General features: G+C 45.7%; 1 protein-coding gene across 6 annotated transcripts in view; it reads left to right on the plus strand.

The window, feature by feature from the left end:
- Positions 1–21,878, plus strand: part of ACTN1 (actinin alpha 1) — a 97,914-nt gene that overhangs the window by 38,359 nt on the left and 37,677 nt on the right. For all 6 annotated transcript variants that reach the window (XM_068399951.1, XM_068399948.1, XM_068399949.1 and 3 more), the window contains exons 2-3: positions 9,883–9,997; positions 15,223–15,342. In XM_068399951.1, the coding sequence (XP_068256052.1) occupies positions 9,883–9,997; positions 15,223–15,342 (235 nt within the window). The remainder of the gene's footprint in view (positions 1–9,882; positions 9,998–15,222; positions 15,343–21,878) is intronic.

The following is a 21,878-nucleotide window of genomic DNA, read 5'->3' on the forward strand; positions in this document are numbered from 1 at the left end:
AAATCCCTCTCCAGCTTTCATGTAGGCCCCCTTCAGGTACTAGAAGGCTGCTATAAGGTCTACCTGGAGCCTTCTCTTCTGCAGGCTGAACAGCCCCAACTCGCTCAGCCTCTCTTCACAGGAGAGGTGCTCCAGCCCTCTGATCATCTTCGTGGCCCTCCTCTGGACTCACTTCAACAGCTCCATGTCCTTCTTCTGTTGGGGGCCCCAGAGCTGGACACAGTGCTCCAGGTGGGGTCTCACGAGAGTGGAGTAGAGGGGCAGAATCACCTCCCTCGACCTGCTGGCCACGCTTCTTTTGATGCAGCCCAGGATACAGTTGGCCTTCTGGGCTGCAAGCGCACATTGCCGGCTCATGTAGAGCTTCTTATCAACCATCACCCCCAAGTCCTTCTCCTCAAGGCTGCTCTCAATCCATTCTCCGCCCAGCCTGTATTTGTGCTTGGGTTTGCCCTGACCCATGTGCAGAACCTTGCAATTGGCCTTGTTGAACTTCATGCGGTTCGCACAGGCCCACCTCTCAAGCCTGTCAAGGTCCCTCTGGATGGCATCCCTTCCCTCCAGCGTGTCAACCGCACCACACAGCTTGGTGTCGTTGACAAACTTGCTGAGGGCGCACTCAATCCCACTGTCCATGTCACCGACAAAGATGTTGAACAGCACTGGTCCCAGTACTGACCCCTGAGGAACGCCACTCGTCACTGGTGTCCACTTGGACATCGAGCTGCTGACCATAACTCTTTGAGTGTACCTGGAGTGTACCAGGAGATCTGCATGGTTAAACAGGGAACTGCTGGGCAAACTCAAGTGGAAGAAGAGAGTGTACAGATCACGGAAGGAGGGGCTGGCCACTTGGGAGGAATAGAAGTCTGTTGTCAGAGGATGTAGGGAGGCAACTAGGAAAGCTAAGGCCTCCTTGGAATTAAACCTTGCAAGAGAGGTCAAGGACAACAGAAAGGGCTTCTTCAAATACATTGCAGGTGAAACCAACACTAGACAAATGAGGTGGGTGCCCTGGAGACAGAGGATAAAAAGAAGGCTGAGTTACTGAATGCCTTCTTTGCCTCTGTCTATACTGCTGGAGGCTGTCCTGAGGAGCCCCAGACCCCTGCGGCCCCAGAGGAAGTCAGGATAGAGGAGGAATCTGTCTTGGTTGATGAGGGCTGGGTCAGGGACCAATTAAGCGATCTGGACGTCCATAAATCCATGGGCCCTGATGGGATGCACCCGCGGGTGCTGAGGGAGCTGGCGGAAGTCATTGCTAGGCCACTCTCCATCATCTTTGCTAAGTCGTGGGCAACGGGAGAGGTGCCTGAGGACTGGAGGAAAGCGAATGTCACTCCAGTCTTCAAAAAGGGCAAGAAGGAGGACCCGGGTAACTACAGACCGGTCAGCCTCATCTCCATCCCCGGAAAGGTGATGGAGCAACTTGTTCTTGGTGCTGTCCCTAGGCACATCAAGGATAGGGGGATCATTAGGGGCACTCAGCATGGCTTCACCAAGGGGAAGTCATGCTTAACCAACTTGATAGCCTTTTATGAGGATATAACCCGGTGGATAGATGATGGTAAAGCTGTGGATGTGGTCTATCTCGATTTCAGTAAAGCGTTTGACACTGTCTCCCACAGCATCCTCGCAGCTAAACTGGGGAAGTGTGGTCTGGATGATCGGGTAGTGAGGTGGATTGTGAACTGGCTGAAGGAAAGAAGCCAGAGAGTGGTGGTCAATGGGACAGAGTCCAGTTGGAGGCCTGTGTCTAGTGGAGTCCCTCAAGGGTCGGTACTGGGACCAGTTCTATTCAATATATTCATTAATGACTTGGATGAGGGAATAGAGTGCACTGTCAGCAGGTTCGCTGATGACACAAAACTGGGAGGAGTGGCTGACACACCGGAAGGCTGCGCAGCCATTCAGAGGGACCTAGACAGGCTGGAGAGTTGGGCGGGGAGAAATTTAATGAAATATAACAAGGGCAAGTGTAGAGTCCTGCATCTGGGCAAGAACAATCCCATGTATGAGTACAAGTTGGGGACAGACCTGTTGGAGACCAGCGTAGGGGAAAGGGACCTGGGGGTCCTAGTGGACAGCAGGATGACCATGAGCCATCAATGTGCCCTTGTGGCCAAGAAGGCCAATGGCATCCTGGGGTGTATTAGAAGGGGTGTGGTTAGCAGGTCAAGAGAGGTTCTCCTCCCCCTCTGCTCTGCCCTGGTGAGGCCGCATCTGGAATATTGTGTCCAGTTCTGGGCCCCTGAGTTCAAGAAGGACAGGGAACTGCTAGAGAGAGTCCAGCGCAGAGCCACGAAGATGATTAAGGGAGTGGAACATCTCCCTTATGAGGAGAGGCTGAGGGAGCTGGGTCTCTTTAGCTTAGAGAAGAGGAGACTGAGGGGTGACCTCATTAATGTTTCTAAATATGTAAAGGGCAAGTGTCATGAGGATGGAGCCAAGCTCTTCTCAGTGACATCCCTTGACAGGACAAGGGGCAATGGGTGCAAGCTGGAACACAGGAGGTTCCACTTAAATATGAGGAAAAACTTCTTTACGGTGAGGGTGACTGAACACTGGACCAGGCTGCCCAGAGAGGTTGTGGAGTCTCCTTCTCTGGAGACATTCAAAACCCGCCTGGACGCGTTCCTGTGTGATATGGTCTAGGCAATCCTGCTCTGTCAGGGGGATTGGACTAGATGATCTTTCGAGGTCCCTTCCAATCCTTAAACATTCTGTGATTCTCTGTGAGTGCAGCCATCCAGCCAGTTCCTTATCCGCTGAGTGATCCATCCATCAAGTCCATGTCTCTCCAATTTAGAGACAAAGATGTCGTGCGGGCCAGTGTCAAATGCTTTGCATAAGTCCAGGTAGATGACATCAGTCGCTCCTCCCTTATCCACTAACACTGTCACCCCATCGTAGAAGGCCACCAAATTTGTCAGGCACGATTTGCCCTTAGTGAAGCCATGTTGGCTGTCACCAACCACCTCCTTATTTTCCATGTATCTTAGCATAGTTTCCAGGAGGATCTGCTACGTGATCTTGCTGGGCACAGAGGTGAGACTGACTGACCTGTAGTTCCCCGGATCTTCCCAGGTCCAGAATTACTTTGTAATTACTCCCTAATTAACTGAGCACCTCCTTGTCAGCTTATACCACAGCCTTGGGCAGGAAAAGAAGCTGCAACCAGGCCTGTTTTTTGAGTCTGTGTTGAGTGTGGGGAGGGTCACAAGCAGCCACCCACGAGACCCCAGCAATTCTTCCAAGTGCTTTAAGGTGTGAAAGTAGGATTCGGAGAAGGAGGTGCCACAGAAACTGTCAGAGAGAATAGCACCAGGAAGCGGAAAATCACATAAGACCCTTGGGGGTTAATGCTGGTAATGAATTAGTGCTGAGCCCAGGGAAACTTGGACAGGATGGTTGAGATTTGTTTCATGGCCTGCCCAGCCTTTCCGTCCAAAACCTTCTGATTAATAAGCTAATGAAGGCCTAGTCTGTCTGTGGAGCAAGAGAGATCTGTGGTAACTGTGGGTTAGCATCCTTACTTGATACAGTACATTCAGCTCCCAGACTACCAAGATGGAAAGGATCCCATTTTGGGGCAGCTGGAACTGCTTTATTAGTAATTCTTTTGCTTAAAAAAGGCATGTGTGCAGCAGTTTTCTGCCTGCTCTTAATAAACTATTAGTCGTTATTAGCTGAGTGCCTCAGTCATTGTTTCAGATTGTTTCATTTACATAAAATTCCTTGCAGTGTGGAGTTGGCTGTAGAGTCTGTTGCAAGAATTAGCCGATCTGTCTCAGCAGTCCTCCAATGTATGGCGTTGCAGTAAGCAGGCGCTGCGGAGAGTTTGCTGTCGGGGCAGGCAGGGAGCGCAGCCTGGCTGGGCAGGCAGAAGCCCAGGTGCACTCCTCTGAACACACGACTAGCAGAAGAGCAGCACTTGCAGCTGGGTAAATTGATTTTGTTTTCCAGCTGTGCATGATGTATTGGTTGAATATCCCACTTGCTTTTCTGGTAACTGAAAAGGGAATCTTCCTGTCATTTTCCCCTACAACACTAGAAGAAAGCCTGGACTAGCACCCATAGCATTCAGCCTGTTCAAGACCTCACTTTGCAGAGCACATGTGCCAACAGCATGAAACTGCTACTGGGCTGAGATTTGTGCGCTAGCAGCTCCATCCCCTTCTTAACAGGAGCCAAACCTTTGTGGACACATCTCAACAGCGGAGCTGTGTTGAAATACTTGCTTAAAATTCATCCCCCAGCATAAACACAAGGAAGGAGGGTGCCTTGGTGGCCATGAACACTGCTTCTCTTTGAGCATGGTGGTGGTGTTCTGGAGAGGCAGTGCTCCAGTGAATTCTTTCTTTGGTTGCTTAAGCCAGACCTTTCTCCTGTCAGAAAGGAGACAAGCAGCAGCACTCCGGCTCAGTTACAGGTTCTCTGGGGCTGTTACACAAATATGGCAGTCTCTTGGCTGTGTCGGAAAGTTTACACTCACCCATGGAAAGCAGGGCTGCATGGAAGAGTGATTTAGCAAGGAGAGAAGTAAAGAGCATCTGGAAAGGTCAGATAAAGCTGGAATGTCACTGTCGCAGCCACTAAGAGATAAAACTGCCCATTTATTTTTTTTAATATCTGTCATTTATGTGGTTGTGGTAGCTTCGACATTTACATTGCTAAAATTGCTCAGCGGCTGAAGTGCCTTATGACTGTTTTCTTGCAGCAAAGAGCTCTCTAGATCCACTCTCAGCAGTGTCACGGCACTGCTGCTTTCCAAGCAGAAGCATTCTTTAAACTTAAAGATGTTGACTTACTGTCCTGCTTCCTCAGGTTTCAGGAACATTGCCTGAGCCACTTTGGTACCAGAAAGGTACTGAATTTGGAAAGGACAGCGTGAAGATTAAAGGTTATTCGCTTTCAGGAGGAAAAGCAAAAGTTTGGGAAGTATAAAGAGCACCAGAGAGTGCGTGTGTGCATGCACCTGTAATACAGGGAGAACCAAAGGTAGGTTTGCAGTTGACAAGACTGCGAGATAGCTGGAAGGAGCTAGCTGAAGATGGTATCTCATTAGAGCTTCAGCCGCAGGACCTCCAGTAATCACCTGGCTGTTGTTTTTAGTTAACTCATGCCCTGGCAAGGGTTAATACAGTGAACTCTGAAGCAGGGACTTTTCAAGTCATATCAGAAAAAGGGTGTGCATGCCTTTTAAAATAGGTATGCAGGTAGGTTTGTAGAGGTTACCCCAGCAGTAAACCTGCCTCATATGCTGAGGCAGCAGAACAGTTAATCATATTTGCTTGCTTTTAGTAACATTTGTTATTCTTTTTATTATCTGACAGATTATATTGTGGTAGAATATGAAGGTCCTATTGTTCGTACAGCACCCTGCACACAAATAGCAAGAGTTGATCTCAGTGTCTGAGGCCATGATCTTGCTGATGAAGCTGGGGTGTAAAAAAAGGAATCTACAAATCATAGCTAGATGGGAGCGGGGGGCGCAGAGAGCGATGATGAGAAATGCATACATGTACACACAAATGCACACGTGCTCCTTCATCGGGAATCCTCCATTGTGAACACTGAACACGAGACAGACCTGCAGGGGGGTGCTGGCGATCTATTATGTCCAAAAATGAAATTAAGAGTACAATATATGGAAAGATCCAAGGGCCAAGAAACACAGATCTGTTTGCACCTCTTGTGCAGTTACCATACAAAAGCTACGGTGTGAGATTTGTATGAAGAAAATGCAGTTGATGGTATGTTTTTGTGCTATTGTTTAACAGTGAGTAGTTTTCCTGCTCTGTGAAGTTTCCATAAGCCTCAAGATTAACAGAGTATTTGTTTCCTCGTCTTTGGGACAGGGAGTTAGAAGTAACTGGGAGAATAATCTCCATGCTTCTGTGTCTGCAGGCAGCAAGGAAGCATATCTGCTGCCTCAGAGCAGTGGTTCGGGCTCATAAGTGAGGAGATGGTGCTTCCCACCTGGCAGTGCATTTCTGCCCTCTGAGGTGGGGTGCACCTCACTTCACCCCAGCAAACACAGGTGGTTGTTTTTTCTGTCTGGCCACTCCCAGGGCCGGGCCTGCACCAGAAAGATGGCTGGCTGCTCTCAGCAGCCTTTTCCACTTTCAAAAGCTTGTTTGGTGGTAACAGGCAGCACAGCAGGGCTTAGCGGCCACCCCGAGATGATTGCCACCTCTAGCTGTGACTCAGGGTGTGGGGAGGAGCAGCTGCGTTGCCCAGAAGATGGATGGGATGAGTGGGTGGTTTCAGTAGGTTTCCTAGAATAACACATAGGATCCTGTGCAGATGCATGAAGCCAAGTCAGTAAAAATGGCTCCAAACAAGACTGCCAGGATTGCAAGACCCAGCAGACATTTCTCCAGCCTTCTCCTATCTGTCTGTCAAATCTCTTTCCAATTTACTACTTTGAAGTAAGAAGGTGTTTTATTCCTGTGCAGTATATGCAGCAAATGCAACACAAAGCTGTTTTCTGATTATTGTGTTTTGATGGATGTTGCTCTGGGTTGGTCTGTGAAGAATATAGTTTGTGAATCCCATTGCAATTATTAAAAGCTTTCATAATCCTGCTTTCTTGTAAATTGGCCTAATGCATCCACACTGGGCTGCTGGTTGTTCTCGTTCCCATACGCTGTTGTGCTGCATATGGTATTAAGCTTATTGGAGTTCATGCAGGACCTGAAGGGTGCCTTGAGAAAATGTCTGCATATAAGTGAATTATCTGGTGGGAACTGTGTGTGCTCTGTCTGTTAACCTTTCGTGGTCCGTGTCCTTGAGGAGCTGAGGTGTCAGCTCTGCCACCGATGGCTAATGGCAACGTTTTGCAGAGCATGTCTGAGGCCATGATGTGGTGGAGATGGCTCCAGCAGAGAAGTTGGAGTACTGGCTCTGGGACTTACTTTTCCACCAAGCCCTAGGTGACTCTTGTAGCAATAAATACTCTCACTGATCTGGTTATCCTGCCAGGCTTTATAATAATGCAAAGTTTAGAAGATTAGTGGTTTGCTTTTAATTTCATCTGTGTTTCTTAGAAATGTAGAGCAGTCACTCTCTTCCATCCTCAAAATGTGCAAAGAGATGCTCAGTTGAGCTATACGGGGATTATTCATGATCTAGAGCAGAACTTTCTAATCTGCTTTGGGCTGATGGAAAAAAAAACTGAAATGGCTTCAGAGAAGTCATACAAAAAATAAAAGCGCAGCCTGGTGGCCTGTGAAACAGATCTCCGCTTCCTCCTCAATTCAACATGGATTTTGTAATGTGACCCAGGTCACTAGGTCTAGGTATCTTGCTTGGCCTGCTTTCCAAATATGAGAAGGAGATTCATGGGCATCTACAATCTTCCTGACATAACTTGCTCTCATACTTTGATATGTGATGATGATGTAGCATTTGAAAGCATCTCTGTTCACATTTGCCCCTCTGGAGGAGTGAAGGAGCCTGGCTGCAAAAGGGAGCCAAATAAATGAACCTCTTCTCACATAGTACAGCGCAGGCAGTGGAATGAAGAAAGTAGTGCCAAAAGGATGTACTTCAGGATACAGGGCCCATTTTAAAATAAAACTGCTCTTATTTGAAATAAATCCCACTTTTATTTCTCAAGGGAATAACAATAAAAAGCAATAAAAGGTGCTTAATGACTTACTCTTTTTTGAAAGCTTCCAAATCTGGAAGGAAACCAGACCGTCTTGAAAAAAGAGATCCCAGACTTTCCCAATACACGCATCCGTCCAAAGGGCCATTGCCATGAAAGTATTTACAGCTGCACTGTTATCCTGCTCCATCCCACAGCCCCGGCGGAGAGCAAGGCCAGAGCACAGCAGTGGGAAGCTCGGCAGCTGTTGAGTAACGCTTTTTCCAAGGAAAGATTCTGCTACGCTATTTGTAGTTGTGTAAGCTCAAATGTGAGCAGGTTAGTAGAGGAAGCCCACCTTCCAGACAAATAAGAACAAACCCTGATGCTCTTTGCCGTTTGGGATAATCTTTCTTTTGAAATCCTGTGCATGGTGTAAGCAGTGGTGAAGCATTTCTAAATTTTTGGCATGCCGTGCTTCAGTGTCAGCTAAGTCCTTTCTGCTGCGGTTCCCCAACAGCCTAAGATGGCATGACTGCTGTGGTCCACTCCACCCTCCTGCTTGGCCCATGTATGCCCAATTTGCTCTTGCAGAGGCTTGTTAGCCTCTGCTGAACTGCCTCCATGCACTAACTGAGCAGAAGAGTAGCCTTACCAAAGAAAGTAAACAGTTCTTTACTGGGTCAGTGAGTTGAATTGGCTCTGGGAGCACATCTGGGAGAGGGAAGGAAGAAAGACCTCCTTCCCTTGTGGTAGCACTGAGCTTTTGGAGCTGCTCATTTTTTGAGTAACCTCACCCTTCTATTTAAAGAGTGATTGAGGGGTTATCAGTTTGTACAAAGGAAAGGGTTTACTTGGTGTCCTACTCAAACATTGTGAAACGCATTCGTTAGCACTCGGACAAGCTTGTCTGCCTTAAAAGAGGTAGTTGCTACCACATACTCTTCAAACAGTACTTTGTGTCAAACAGCTTCTGCATCTCCAGGTTGGGCTCTTTGATTCACCGATTTAAGACCATGCCACACTGAGGTGTCTGAAGTGTTTTATATTTGCTTCTTGTGTTTTGACCATCGAATGGTAGCACTTACTTTTCTCTTTCAGATCCATTTGCATGGTGCTCTTTTGAGATAATCCCTACTATCACATCTCTTGGATGAGATGGTCTCCTCCCTGTCAGTGCCTCACATGCCCATTGTTCAGAACATGGGCTGACAGATTGCAACCACAGAAAATGTGTCTTGTCATCAGTTGTGGTGAAATTAATTTCTCTCATATGAGAGATTCTGTTATCCTGACCACTTGGGGTCAGAAGGTGTTTCCAAAAAGAGTTTTGTTTAGCCTGAGTGCGGCTGGCTGTGTTGCAGTTTGGACGTCAGTCCCTCCCACAATTCAAACTCATATTATTACTCCAGTGGTGATGCATAATATCACTAATTACAGAGTGGCTGTGATTTCTATCATTGAGGTGGCTGCAATGATCCGTCTGCCAGAGGCTCTCAAATAGTGGGAGTCTGTGCTAGACAGTAGTGTCGCTAAGTAATGCTCTTATCCTTTCTAGGACCTGCACTTCTGCTGAGACAGGTGGTAGCATCATTATTCAGAAAGTATTTACTCCTCCACGTGAGGGGGGAGGAAAGCTGGGACAGTCACACACAGGAGGGAAGTCTGCTTAGCAGCATGTCAGTGAGAACGGAGGCAGGAGGACAGACACTACTGGGATGTGGTTTATGTGACTGAGGAGCTCAGCACGCTGTCCCTCAGTGTCTGTCTAAGGGCTGCAGTATTTGCTGGGGATGAACTAGACCAGAGGCAGTTGGCTGTAAAAGAATGGTCCTTTTTTTCTCAAGCACCTGTCTAGAGATGAGAAGATCTGGAATGCTGTTTTCCGTTCTCCTTCATATTATGTTAAGATGTGTCATTTAACACCACTGGAGTCCCTAGCAATATGAGCACTTAGCATGCCTTAAAATCAGTTTCAAGGTATGCTAAACCAAACACAAAATGTAGGGGCCTCTCCAGAAAATCAGACATGCTGGAGCCATGAAGTGACTGTCTCTCTCAGACTCCCTCTGTCATGGGAACACCCGCAACTTCTTTGGATATTTAGGTACTAGCACTTGTGCTCCACAAGGACAGCGGGTGGAAAGATGATAACCTGACCAGCATTTGAATCTGTGCCATGGTACCTAGCAGCACTGCTTTGGTTCTGAACTGTTGTTGGGCTTCTGGGAAGATTACTGACTGCTTTTTTTTTTTTTTTCTTTCTTTCTTTCTTTCCTGTGTTTTAGACTTTTACAGCATGGTGTAATTCTCACCTCCGCAAGGCTGGGACACAGATTGAGAACATAGAGGAAGATTTCAGGGATGGTCTTAAACTCATGTTACTTCTGGAAGTCATTTCAGGTGAGAGGGGTTCTGTGTGGTGCTCTCAAGTGTCCTGAGCATCTCTGTTCTGAAATCGATCCTCGCCCTTTCTCGCAGAATAGGTACAGCAAGGGCTGTAATGCTGCAGCTTTTGCTGGACTATAAGAACAGCTGTTTTCTGATTCAGAACAAATTTCTCCCTAACGAATATCTCGTCTCCAGCAGTGACCATTAATGTGCTTTTGGAATGTACTCCAAGCCTCAGGGCCTGTGCAGGCTGCCCATTGCATTCCTGCTCCTGCCTCTCAGCTTTCCTCTGCCTGTCAGGAATGCACAGCCTCCTGTGAAGGCTCAGGCAACAGCTCTTACCGCTTGGCAGGGCTGACGAAGCAGCTCTGGGAAGAGTGTGGGAATGCTGCACTGGCAAATCATACCAAAGCCACATGACAGTAGGAATAGGACAGAAGTTATTGGAAGAGGGTAGTCAAACCAGTAAATCTTCTGTGTCGTTCAGTTTCAGCTGTGACTGAAGTTTTTCCATTCTAGTTTCAATCCGAGCTCAGTGCTGAAGCCTTCAGGGGAAAAAAAAATCCCAAAGAAAAGCAAAATCCCAGAAAACCCAGTCTGAAATAAAAACAGTGGCATGAACAGGTTAGGTCAGATTTGTTTTCACTCCCTATCACAAATGTCCCACTACTTGACAGATATCTCCCAGGGATTATTTCATATCAGTAATCCCTATTGATGTGTTGCTGAAATAAATACCTTAGTAAAGTATTGTGGGAGGCATTGAGGGAGGATAAGACTGGGGTTGTATGCTCACAGACTTTCTTTTGATGGCTTTTGAGCCAGTACTAGCAATGCAGTGACTTGCACTTCTGACCTTCTTGGTGTGTTTTCCAATAAAACTGCCATGATAGAAGCACTCAGACTGCCTTCCCTCTGCCCCTCCTTTCCTTGCCTTCCCTTCGCCTTTGCCATCTCCTGCAAAGATGCTGTCAGTATATGTGTTTTTCAGAATTTATGAATATAGGATAAAACCTCAGGGTTTTTGCCCGTGCTGGTGGTTTGGAGGGATCAGTGTTCAAAATATTATCAGAGCTTTGCAGCATGTACATTTCTTCTGCAGTGCCTGTACGAAATGAGGTAGCAGAGTCCTGTTAGTTTATTTTCTGTATGTATGTTCCCTTGCAGAGGAGGGGCTGCAGTCTGGAAGCTGGGGCAGATGGGCCTGGACTGGGCTGAACTGGAAGATAGGAAAGAGAAGCATGAACAGGGGATGGCAGATGAGGCTCAGTGCTAAAGCAGGGGGTCTCATATCTCACACTGCTTAATTTTCTTGCCTTATCTCCCGCTGTTCCTTTCTTGTTGTCCCATTGGGAGTCCACTGGCAGGGTCTGTTGGACCCCTTCAGTTTGGGAAGAAGCTAACGGCTTCCAAGTGCACTGATGGTGTGGGCACGGCATTTCCCCATCCACTGCAGAGTGGCTCTATGCCCACAGCCTGCTGCTAGATGACCAGCAGGCAAAGGCATGGGGAGCAGCTGTGGGCTGCATCCCACCAGAGGCCATGGTCCTTCACACACTGAGGACTGAGCATCCTTTCCTTAGAGCCCACAGAAGCTAGAAGCACAGTTCTCCTATGTACGGTGGCAAAAGAGGAGAAATTTTGCACAGTTTTGTTTTTCCCATTTCATTTCCATCGTTGGCAGCTCCGTTTCCAGTTGGAGCGCCACTGCTCTTACAGAGCCTCCTTCCAGCTGCTGGCCCCTCTAGTAGCCCCTTTGGCCCATGGTTTGGGAAGCAGCAGCCCAGCTCGGGAGCAGCGTGGGGGTGAGGAGTCTCCTGCTGGTTGGCAAAGGCTTGCCTGTGTGTTCCTGCCACTGTTCCCTCTGATCACCTGCCAAAAGGGTGAGTCTCCGGATGGCTCTTAACGCTCCAGTTCCAGCTTCTGGCCTTTTCTTTCAGCTCTTGGCTCACTCCACACCTTACTCTTCCCATATTTTGGGGGACTGCAGAGCTGCTGATGGGAATTTGGCATGGGCAGTGTTGCACTGTGGCAGGCTGATCTTTTCCTCTAACCCAGAGGGTGATGGCCATAAGAGCCTTCAGCTGTGATAGCACTGGGCCAGGGTGGCTGAGAGCCGTCCGGAGCCAAGTGTCTCCTCTGCCTGGCCACCACCCGACCAGGGTGTGCAAGAGCGAGGGAGCTCTATCCCCCTCTGCCCATGCTGCAGCGGTGGCTGCAGCAGAGGAAGGATGGAGCCTGCATCAGGGAAGCTGCTGAAGACCCAGGGTGGGAGAGGGACTGTGCCTCTGGGGCTGTGGGAGACCTGTTTCAGGACAGACCCTCCCATGTGTCCTTGAGGACACATTGCTGCCGGGCAGGTGGGAAGCTGTTTTCCCATCTGATGCAACTTCCCAAAGTATGGGAAGCAGTGATGCCCTGCAAGCGGAGAGCGCCTCAGTTCTACTCAGCCCAGTACCTTCTGGTGGTGAGCTGTGCTGCTGCTGTGTCCTCTTCTAGCCCAGCCAGAGCCCTTCAGTCCCCCCAGCCACTGTGTGGTGGGAGAGGCTCCACCGACAGTCCTGGGACTTCCTCATTGCGATTCCTCTCCTGGTGGCCTCCGTGGTGGGAAGTAACAGTTGGGCCCCCCCTAGAGATTGCCCCAAAAGATACACTTTTATTTTTCACCGCATGCATTTCCTTCCCATGACAAAGCTGTTTTAAAAATAATAATACAAGACTGAAAAAGGCTAAGCTCACATTTAGTACTTTTAAAATAAAGTTATAAGGCTTTTTTTTATCTCCCAAACAGAAGAAATGACTAATTGAAATTTTTCCTAAACAAATTTGCTGTAAACAACTTCTGTGCCAACACTTCCTTGCATTGTTTGGCTTTTAAAGTACAGCCTTGCGATAGTACATAAGAATCAGAGAATGGAAGCAAGTAGACCATTTTCATTGTCTCATCTGGGAGAAGTACTGAGAAATAAAGCAATGATGCAAGTAGCTGAAAGTAGAACATACTTCTAGCAGGCTTCCCTTTTAACAGTCTATATCATTAATAATGTATGGCATGGAATCAGATGAAGCTTTTCTCTGGAAATTTAAATTTGTAATAAAGTCCAAGTCTGAAGGAAATAGACATTGGGTTCTGGGACTTTTTAAGTTCCCCAAAAAATAATTCTAAAACAAATACCCTAGTGTGGTATTTGAGAGAGGGAGACTGCAGTTTTGCAATCACCATCAAGTGCTCAAGGATCGCATTGCTGTCAGAGGGAGCAATCCTGCTCTCCCCAGCCCCAGGGAGAGCAGTTCAGATGCTCTCCCTTGTGTTGGCAATGCACATCATGCAGCCACAAGGTGAATTGGATCAGCTTGCTGTTCCAGCTGAAACCTAATCTCTTGTCTTTATTTTTCTTTTTGTAAGGCTAGTTTACAGTCACATCAGCTGAAGAAAATGGTTATTTTTTAGCTGGCTCAACCCATTTGTTAACATTTGGCAGCATAAGTCTGCTTAAGTCTATTGTGAAACTACAAGTAAAAATGTCATTGGGAAACTGTCATAAAAAATGCTTCCACTTTTATTTAGAATGACTAGCATTATCCAAATGGAAAAAGAAGGGAATGTACCATGACGTGTACTTGAGGCTCCATCAAAGCAAAAGAGATTTTTTTAATCCTAGGATGGAGGCAGTACCATAAATACATCTTTTTACTTAAGTTGTCAGACGTCAGTGTTTCATTTTGAAAGTGAATCTGGTTTTATCCTTAAGCTTGAGAGCTAATGACACCAGCCTATGGTAATCAGTGAAACACTTAAAGGATTTTCATTTCCAGACTTTTTTTCTTTGTAGGTCATGGCTGTAGAGGTAATCTATTTTTCTCCCTTTTAGCTTTTCCTCACTCCGTTATTAGGAAACAAGCCATCCAGTTTTAGTATGAAAAGGAGTTCTTTAAAAAGTACTTTTCTTTCCTACCCTTAAGCCTCAAATAAAGATTTTGAGTCAGTTCACGTTGACTTAAATGTAGCAGGAGACTTTTGGAACTGAACAGGTCAAGTGAGTAATTACTTGCCTAGACTTGCCCATTTGATCTCTTTAATTATCTCGTAACTTTTTTTTCAAAATGCTTGCATTTTGTTTAGATCTTTTTTGTATTCTGGAGTTTGTGATATGAAAGCGGCTGTTCTGTTCATTTTTTGTTGTGTGTCACATATAGGTTGTTCCTGATGTCCCATCTAATTATATTTCTAGCAGAGGTTCCTTTGAAACGTCCAGTTGTCTGTCCAAGCTTTAATTTGCTTACTCTGTGTATTGGGTTAGGTTTAGTACAAGTAACCTGTGAGCATAGTTACGGGCAGCCTATCAGGAAGGGCATGACTGCACTTCATGCAACTCTTTCAAATAAATAAGGTCAAGAAAGCGCTTTTCAAAATCTTCCATCTTTGTTCGAGTCAGGAGCTGACGTTTGCCCTAAGACTCATTTCTATCAGGGATTTACCTGCTCTTATCTCGAAGGTAGGCTGCTTCCCTCTCTCTGCCTCATTATAAACATTTAAAATGCATACCTCTGTGTAAGAGACCGTTGCGTAGAGTTAGAAATACATCAAACGTAATGGAAAGGAGTTGAGATGACAGTTGTTACAGTTATAAAGCCACTAGCTAAAGAAGTGATTTTATTTCCTAATACAGGCAGTTGTGGCCGTTCAGTGCAGAGACTAGAGAGGTGCCAGGTCTATATCTTGGCTAGGGAAAAGAAGAGGCGAGATACAACATCACCCTCATATTTGACTATAGGGATTTCCAAGAAGGAGAGATTTGCTTTGTAAATTGGGTGTTGTAAATGCTGGAGGGGAGCTCCTCACCTGTCTTTGTAGGAGAGGGAAGTTTTTGCCATTTCCAGGCATCATTATCTGTGATTAGTGGTAGGGAGGTTAGTTCCACTGCCTAGCTCAGTGTGGTTTTGAAGGACCTTTTCACCTCTGATACAAACCTGCTGTGGAAAGTATCGGCACCTACGGTTCCTCTGTTGTTAAATTATCTGGGATGCAACAAAAAGATCCTTTCCTGCCTGATTCTTTATGGGGGTACTTAACGGCGAGTGTGGCTGTTCTGCGTTCACTGTCAAAAAAGGATGCAGGGAGGTCTATCTGCCTGGCTGAGCAGCAGGAACCACCAGCATGGGGCAACACCCAACAGGGAAGAAAGGGTTCAGAATTGTTTTCTAATACTTTTTTTTTCCCTCTCTTTTCTTATTAGGTGAACGTTTGGCTAAACCTGAAAGAGGCAAAATGCGAGTGCACAAAATATCCAATGTGAACAAGGCCTTGGATTTCATTGCCAGCAAAGGAGTCAAACTAGTATCTATTGGAGCAGAAGGTAAAGAAACCAGATGACTTGTCTGGGCCCAAGCTGTGCTTGGCTGTTGCCTTTCTCTCATGGCTGCTTGTCATTTCCCTTTGCGCCTCCCTAACCCTACCATGTCCTTGTAGAATAAGCAATAGAGGAAAAAAGGGGATATATTAGGCCTTTACTCTGGATTTAAATCCCACCTTCACACCAAGCTGCCAAACTTGATTCCCACTTGGGCTTATCAGTCAGGTCCTCCTGCTTTTCTCCTGGTTCTCATGAGTTAAGGAAAACAGAAACAAATTGATTGAGATGTTTCTTTTTCAAATGTGGGAAAGTCCCAACTGAAGCATAGCAGCTGCTTGTATTTAGCTTGTTGCAGAGCTGCTGGGAAAGATCCTCTGTTGCTGTAGGACATCCCATGGGTCAAAGCCAAGTGCAGTCCCCAGCACAGGTCAAGGACCCCAGAGGCTGCAATTTTCAGGGCTTCCAGGCTTCTTGTTGTGCACCCCAGAAAGCTGAGTGCTCTGGCTTGAAACCTGTGTATGGTTGTGTAGAGACCATTGAGGGCAGCACCAGGGATGCCCTCAAGACAAACTTGTGGATCATGCAGACAGCAGGGAGTTGTGTAGGATTTTTGTCTTTTTAGCAGAGATGGTGGGCGTGTTGCAGATATGTCACCCGAGACCCAGAAGGGCTTGCAGGTTAGTAAGATCGTTTGCTCTTTTATAAACCTTAACAACTTGTCATCTTGTTTGTGTTTTCATGACACTTGTTTTCCTCTGCCCTGGACCTGTGTGTGAGTCCTGCCTACGGACTCATGTTGTCACTGTTGCTGTGGAGACACTCTGCCTCTCTGGTATTTGTAGGTTTGTCTTTACAGTGACCACGGAAAATGAGGGAGGTTTGTTATCTCCATCTTACAGATGGAAATATGTGGTTTCTCCAGGGAAACTCATGACAGAGCCAGGAAATGAGCCCATGATACAGTTCTGGATGAGCATTCCTCCTCTGGGAGAGTCGTGCGGCTGCAGGGCTGAGCCCTGCCAGTTCTTAGCCCGGGAGGTCAGATCAGTGTCAGCATGCTGTCCCCAGTTTTGGCCTTTCAGGCATGCTCTTGGGGACATCTCCAAGATGTGTCCGTCCTATGGTCCGCTTGTTCTGTGTCACATCAGGCAGAATACCTCAGCTGCTGCAGGGGCTTATGTTTGCCTTACTGAGACCTTTACCTCAATGTACTGCTTTAACTTTATGGAGACTTTAGAACAATTTGAAACTAGTGTCCAGGGACATTGCAGACACTTCTTTACTGTGTTCGGTATTTAAGAGCAAAATAAAAGAGGTGAATGGCTCAATGATGTTGATATTTTGCATGCAAAAGTTTTCTTCAGTTTTCTCAGCTTTTCCCACAGGAGCAACCTGAGGGTGTTGCTGGCCCTGAGTACTGTTTTCATAACACAAATGCACATCTAAGGTCATTTTGTGCCCTTACAGGAAAGACTGATGCATCCAGTGTCTGGTACAGTAGTCATATCTATATGGGACCTTTTTCAAACTGGAAGTTGGACCTGGAGCCAGAGGTCTTCTGTCTTAAGACAGCTCCTGCTGTCATTTGGATCTCAGTCAGACATTTGGGTCTTTCTGGGAGTCTAGAGCATGCGTAAAACCTATGTTCCCTGCTCTATGTTCCCTTTTTTTTTTTTTCTGGTTCTGCTCTCCCTGGCACTAGTTTGCCTTTTTCTCTTCTTCCACTGGATTTTTCTTTTTTGATCTTTGGTCCTGAATCAGCCGTGACTGTACCCTCACAGCACTTAGAAATTTGCAAGTAAAATGGTCTGTGACCAAAGATCTCCTGGGCCCAGTTATTCAGTATGGATTCATAGGAGTTACCCTGTTCAGAAGTAGGCTGTGAGGTGCCATTTTGTGACAGAAGCCATGATTTATATCAGTCTGAACAGTGATCCTGACCTCCCCTGCCAAATGTTCCTGGCTATCCTTTGTCCTGGTGCCCATGCAGCTACGTGGTGAACCCATATGAGTTTCTTTATACTACCAAAAAGGTAGCACAGCACTGAAGTTTGGACCAAGGTTAACTTTGATTTTTATACAGAGCACCTGGTCCGTGCTGTGAGGCCATGTACGTGTGATCATAGCATGGGCTCCTCCACCCCAGCACCTGCCCGTGCACCCAGACTGAGCCCAGGCCACTCTGGTTGTCACCAGGAAACATAACCTGCTACAGGGGCTTCTGCCCAGTCCATCCAGGTGCTTGGTGTACAGTAAATTACACATCGGTTATAAAAACAGACGTTTACTTTGAACAGCACAGCAGTAACTCTGTCCATGGAAGGGATTATAAACGTTCCTGGAGCATGAATTTTAGGGGCTTACTTTCAGTCTTTAAGAAGACATCATGCAGCAGCAAAGTAGAAAAGCTGATGAGGCAGTCGTAACACTGCACCAAGAAAATGAGCTATAAATGCCTCAGTCAGGTTGGACTGATCTAGGAAGTTTTCCAGGTGGCTTTTCTCCCAGAGGAGAAAACCACCATCCAGCAGCAGTGTGGTGGTACTGGCTAGGGCAACGCACTCCTCACCTCGAGGTGGTTAGCTCCATCTCTGAGTTATCTACTGAGCAGCCGGGTCCTGTGCGAAGGGTCTGCAGCCCAGCTGTAGTTCTCTGTATACTAAGACAAATGGCATTAGCCATCAATGTCATGTCTTTATTTATGGTTATTTTTTTGTGGTTAAAAATAAGCTCCAGAAAATCCCAAGGAGACTCTCAGGTTGGCTTAAGCCTTGTGAAACCTTATGTTTAATCAGAGTTAAGGCCAGCAAAAATGTTCTCATAGCATTTATCTCACATTTCATCAAATAAAGATCCCTCTCTGCTGTTTACAAGCCAAGCTCTGCAGCCATGTGCCAGTGAATGAGAACTAGAGGTGAAGAGGACTTCCTACATACAGCGTGAGCGCAGGACATATTCCATGTCCATGTTAAATGGGGGGTGAACTAAGCAAACAGAATAAGCAATGAGGGTTAAGAGCTGCTTTTTGCAACCATCTTTGACTACTAACAGTTCAAGATGATTCTAAACATCTTTGTTTAGCCAGAGTCCATAGGATCAAAGCAGTTGTGGCATACAGCAGATCTGTGTAAATCTGGATCAAGGAAGGCTCTAGCCTGGTGCAGCTTCCAAATGGTTTTTCATCTGCTTTTAAATCTCATTGTCATCTGATACCCCAGGAGCCTTCTTTTGCTGTAATAGACTCCATATTGGTGTCAAATGCTCCTGGGATTTAACAGATTGAATAGGTCAAGTATGTGACCGTAAGACTGTTTTATTTGCACCTCTAATCTGCATAGAATGTTGCTGCTTTCTTAGACATATGTGGCTCAGTTCAGCATAAAGATAACTTTGGATGAACTGATCCAGATTCTCACCTGTTCAAGTGAAAGGAGAAATAAAGCTTAGAGATTTCAACAATTGCAGAAGTCCCATCTGAGCAAAACACCTACTGAAGCACTAGGCAGAGCAAGCATATATTTGACAGTGGAAAGAGGGGGAAAATAAGGTCTCTCCATGTCAGTGAGTAAAACATAGCATTGTATTTTTCCCTCTCTCCCGCCTGCTCACAATTAGGGAGCTGAGGTGTACACCCCCCGTCGTCAATGCCAGCCATCTGTCCTAAATCTGGCTGGATCATCATTAGCAACATGCTTTCTGAAGACGAGGGCATGGATGCTCGTCCTGCTTTATTTGGCTTTTGTCTACATAAACAAGATGCAGAGCAGCCTTTATTTTATGTCACCATTGTTGCTCTGTGTCTCCAATTCCCAAATGATAACGCTATCCTGCTTGTTGTTCATCCCCTGCAACTCCTTCTCTCTGTGGGGTAACCAGAGACTGTGCTCTCATGGGCAACTCAGAAGTAGCTAGGGGGGCATAACAGTTTCTGCAGCATTGATTCTGCTTCTAACTACCCAGGCCAAGGTAGAAAAGTAAGCTTAATCATTTTTGCATTTTTCAAAATGAGTTCATGCATTTAAGAAAGGTGGTGACATTTTCATTTGAAAAAGGTGGTGCCATTTTAAAAGCCACATCTATGTAGCCAGCCAGTCTTGCTCCTAAGGACTGAATATTTGTCAGGCCCTTAATTGGCTGTCAAACAAATGGATGACAGTACTGTAGTTTTTGCATATTTTGTTCATGGTATTTGGTACAATAATGGGAGCTGGGTGGAAACATATTCACTGGTGCAAAACATTTCTTTCCAATGGATGCAGATGCCTCATCAGCTTTAGCCAGCAACTGATCCACCCTCAAGTTGAATGTAAATCACATTAATAAAGTGCTTGCTGCTGCTGTTCAGACAACAGCTGCTGGTGGTGGAGGAAGTGCAGACAACATTTGTGGAGGTCCTGCCTAGGAAGAGCACTTGGAAAGCACAGTCAGGCAGAAGATACTGTTTGATTATTAGCCTTTTAATATGTGAACTGCTCTCACATTACTGAGCCTTACATGTATCAGCGGGGAACAAACACAGTATCTTTAATTAAACATTAGATTGTTCTAGCTTTGTAGTGTTACATTCAACTTTTTAACAATTCCTGTGGAGTTTCTTTCTCTTCATGACCAGGAAGCAGGAGGCTTCATGCAAACCTGTTTTACAACCATGTTTTTCACTTTTGTTTCTTGGCCATATTCCACTATATTAGAAAGAGACTGTCAGCTGCTGAAGTGCACTGAAGGGATCCTAAAGGAAAAGGAGGTTGGCATTGGGGAATGCAGGGGTGGAAAACCAAGTGAGTGAAGGCCAAAGAGCATATGGCTTTTCTGATCAGGCTGGCTGACCTTGTAACCAGGTTGCCAGGAGAAGTTTTTTAGCTCTAGAAATGAGAAATGCTTGTCCTCTTCTAGCAAAGAATAACAGTTTTGTGAGCTCTATTTAAAAGAAAAAAAAAGAAGAAAAAGACTGGGGATGGTGCAGTTAGTTAAATCTGCATCCCGGCATGGATCACTCGCTAATCTCACTGACATCAGTATCTGCTTGGCAGGTGGTGGGTTTTCTCTGTGTCAAGAAAAAGTAGAACGATATCTAGGGGTGAAGTGGTGGAAATATTCTGGGCTTCTTCCAGAGCAGCTTTGCTTTGGTGCACCACTAAAGTGGGAGCAGGGAGCACACAGCTTAAATGAGTAATACAATGAAGAGGGCTGGGGGAGAAGAGACACTTTCCACCTTAACTCCATCAGCTAACTTATAAAACTGGAATTTGAGAACGTGACCAGAGCATAGTGCTGGGATCTAATGCCACATTAGCAACTTAACGTCATCTGGTTTTATGTAGGTATCTTGACCTTTATTTCCGATTAAAATCCATGAAACAGTAATATTAATTACCTGTTTCATCTCACTGATTGATTTATTAGTGTTCATAAAGCATTTTCAACGTTAAAGTATTGCCATCAGATTTTAATCTAGTCCATTAAAATAAAGAGCACAATTTAGTTTCAGATCTTAAATATACCTTAGAGTCTTCCTATGAACTGCTGTGGTTTTTACAAGCATGGAGGTTTTTTACTTTTTGAAAATCCCCACAAAGATCTATCATGTGAACAAAACAAACAAGCTGAAATCACAGATGCTTTATTTTATATTTTAGCTGTAGTATCTCAGGTATTTGTACCAATAGTAAGGATTTTCCTTTAAGCTGATTGCGGTGCTTTATTGGAGGGGTGGAGAATGCAAAAAGTGCAGAACTGAATATACTTGCCATCACATGACATTTTCTTTCATCAGCCGAGCAGGCAACTGCCTGACCCCAAAATACCTGTAAAAAATTCATTTGTGAGAAAACTGTTAACAGGCAAACATAGTATTTTATGCCAGCAGCAATAACCGTAGTGCTTTGGTACTGGAGTGAAAAGCTGTTGGCTATTTAATTCTGTGCAAACTGATGCCCCATCAAGATAATCTGTGTGTACTCTGAAGTGCAGAAAGGAGTAGACACAGTGGTTTACTGCAGTAGAACAAGGTGGCATGTCTCGTTTTCTGTCTTATAAATCTGTAAATCCCTTATGCAGATGTATGTTAAAGCACAGCGGAGATTCTCCTTCTAATTTATACTGGAAGTTGCACCACATGTATCGCTAAATCATAAGCTTTCAGGAATTTGGACCAGATGGACATGGTTTCTGAAACAATGTGTTTGGGGTCCATGGTACTTGTCTGTTGGTTTTGAATGCACTGAGGTTCACATTTTGAAAATTTTTCATGAGAGGAAAACTTTTTTTAATGGCTTAAAAGGGAAATTTCAAATATTATTACTTTTGTGACAGGATCCAGAGAGGTGCCAGTTGCCTATACTGCAAATTTCTACTTGCCCCAGAGCATGATGTGTTCCTGCTGGGAAGCTTTATGAAAGCAGTGACACAGAGGTGTCTACAGTAGTACAAAAATGGTTTCTGTCAGCCTTGTTAGGACTTGAATTATTCTACCTTCAAACAGTAGGTTAATTCTAACCCTTTTCTTACTGAAAATACAACTTGTCAGTTGTTTGTGAAAG

The sequence above is a fragment of the Nyctibius grandis genome, chromosome 4 (assembly GCF_013368605.1).
Source record: "Nyctibius grandis isolate bNycGra1 chromosome 4, bNycGra1.pri, whole genome shotgun sequence".
Taxonomy (NCBI): Eukaryota; Metazoa; Chordata; class Aves; order Nyctibiiformes; family Nyctibiidae; genus Nyctibius; species Nyctibius grandis.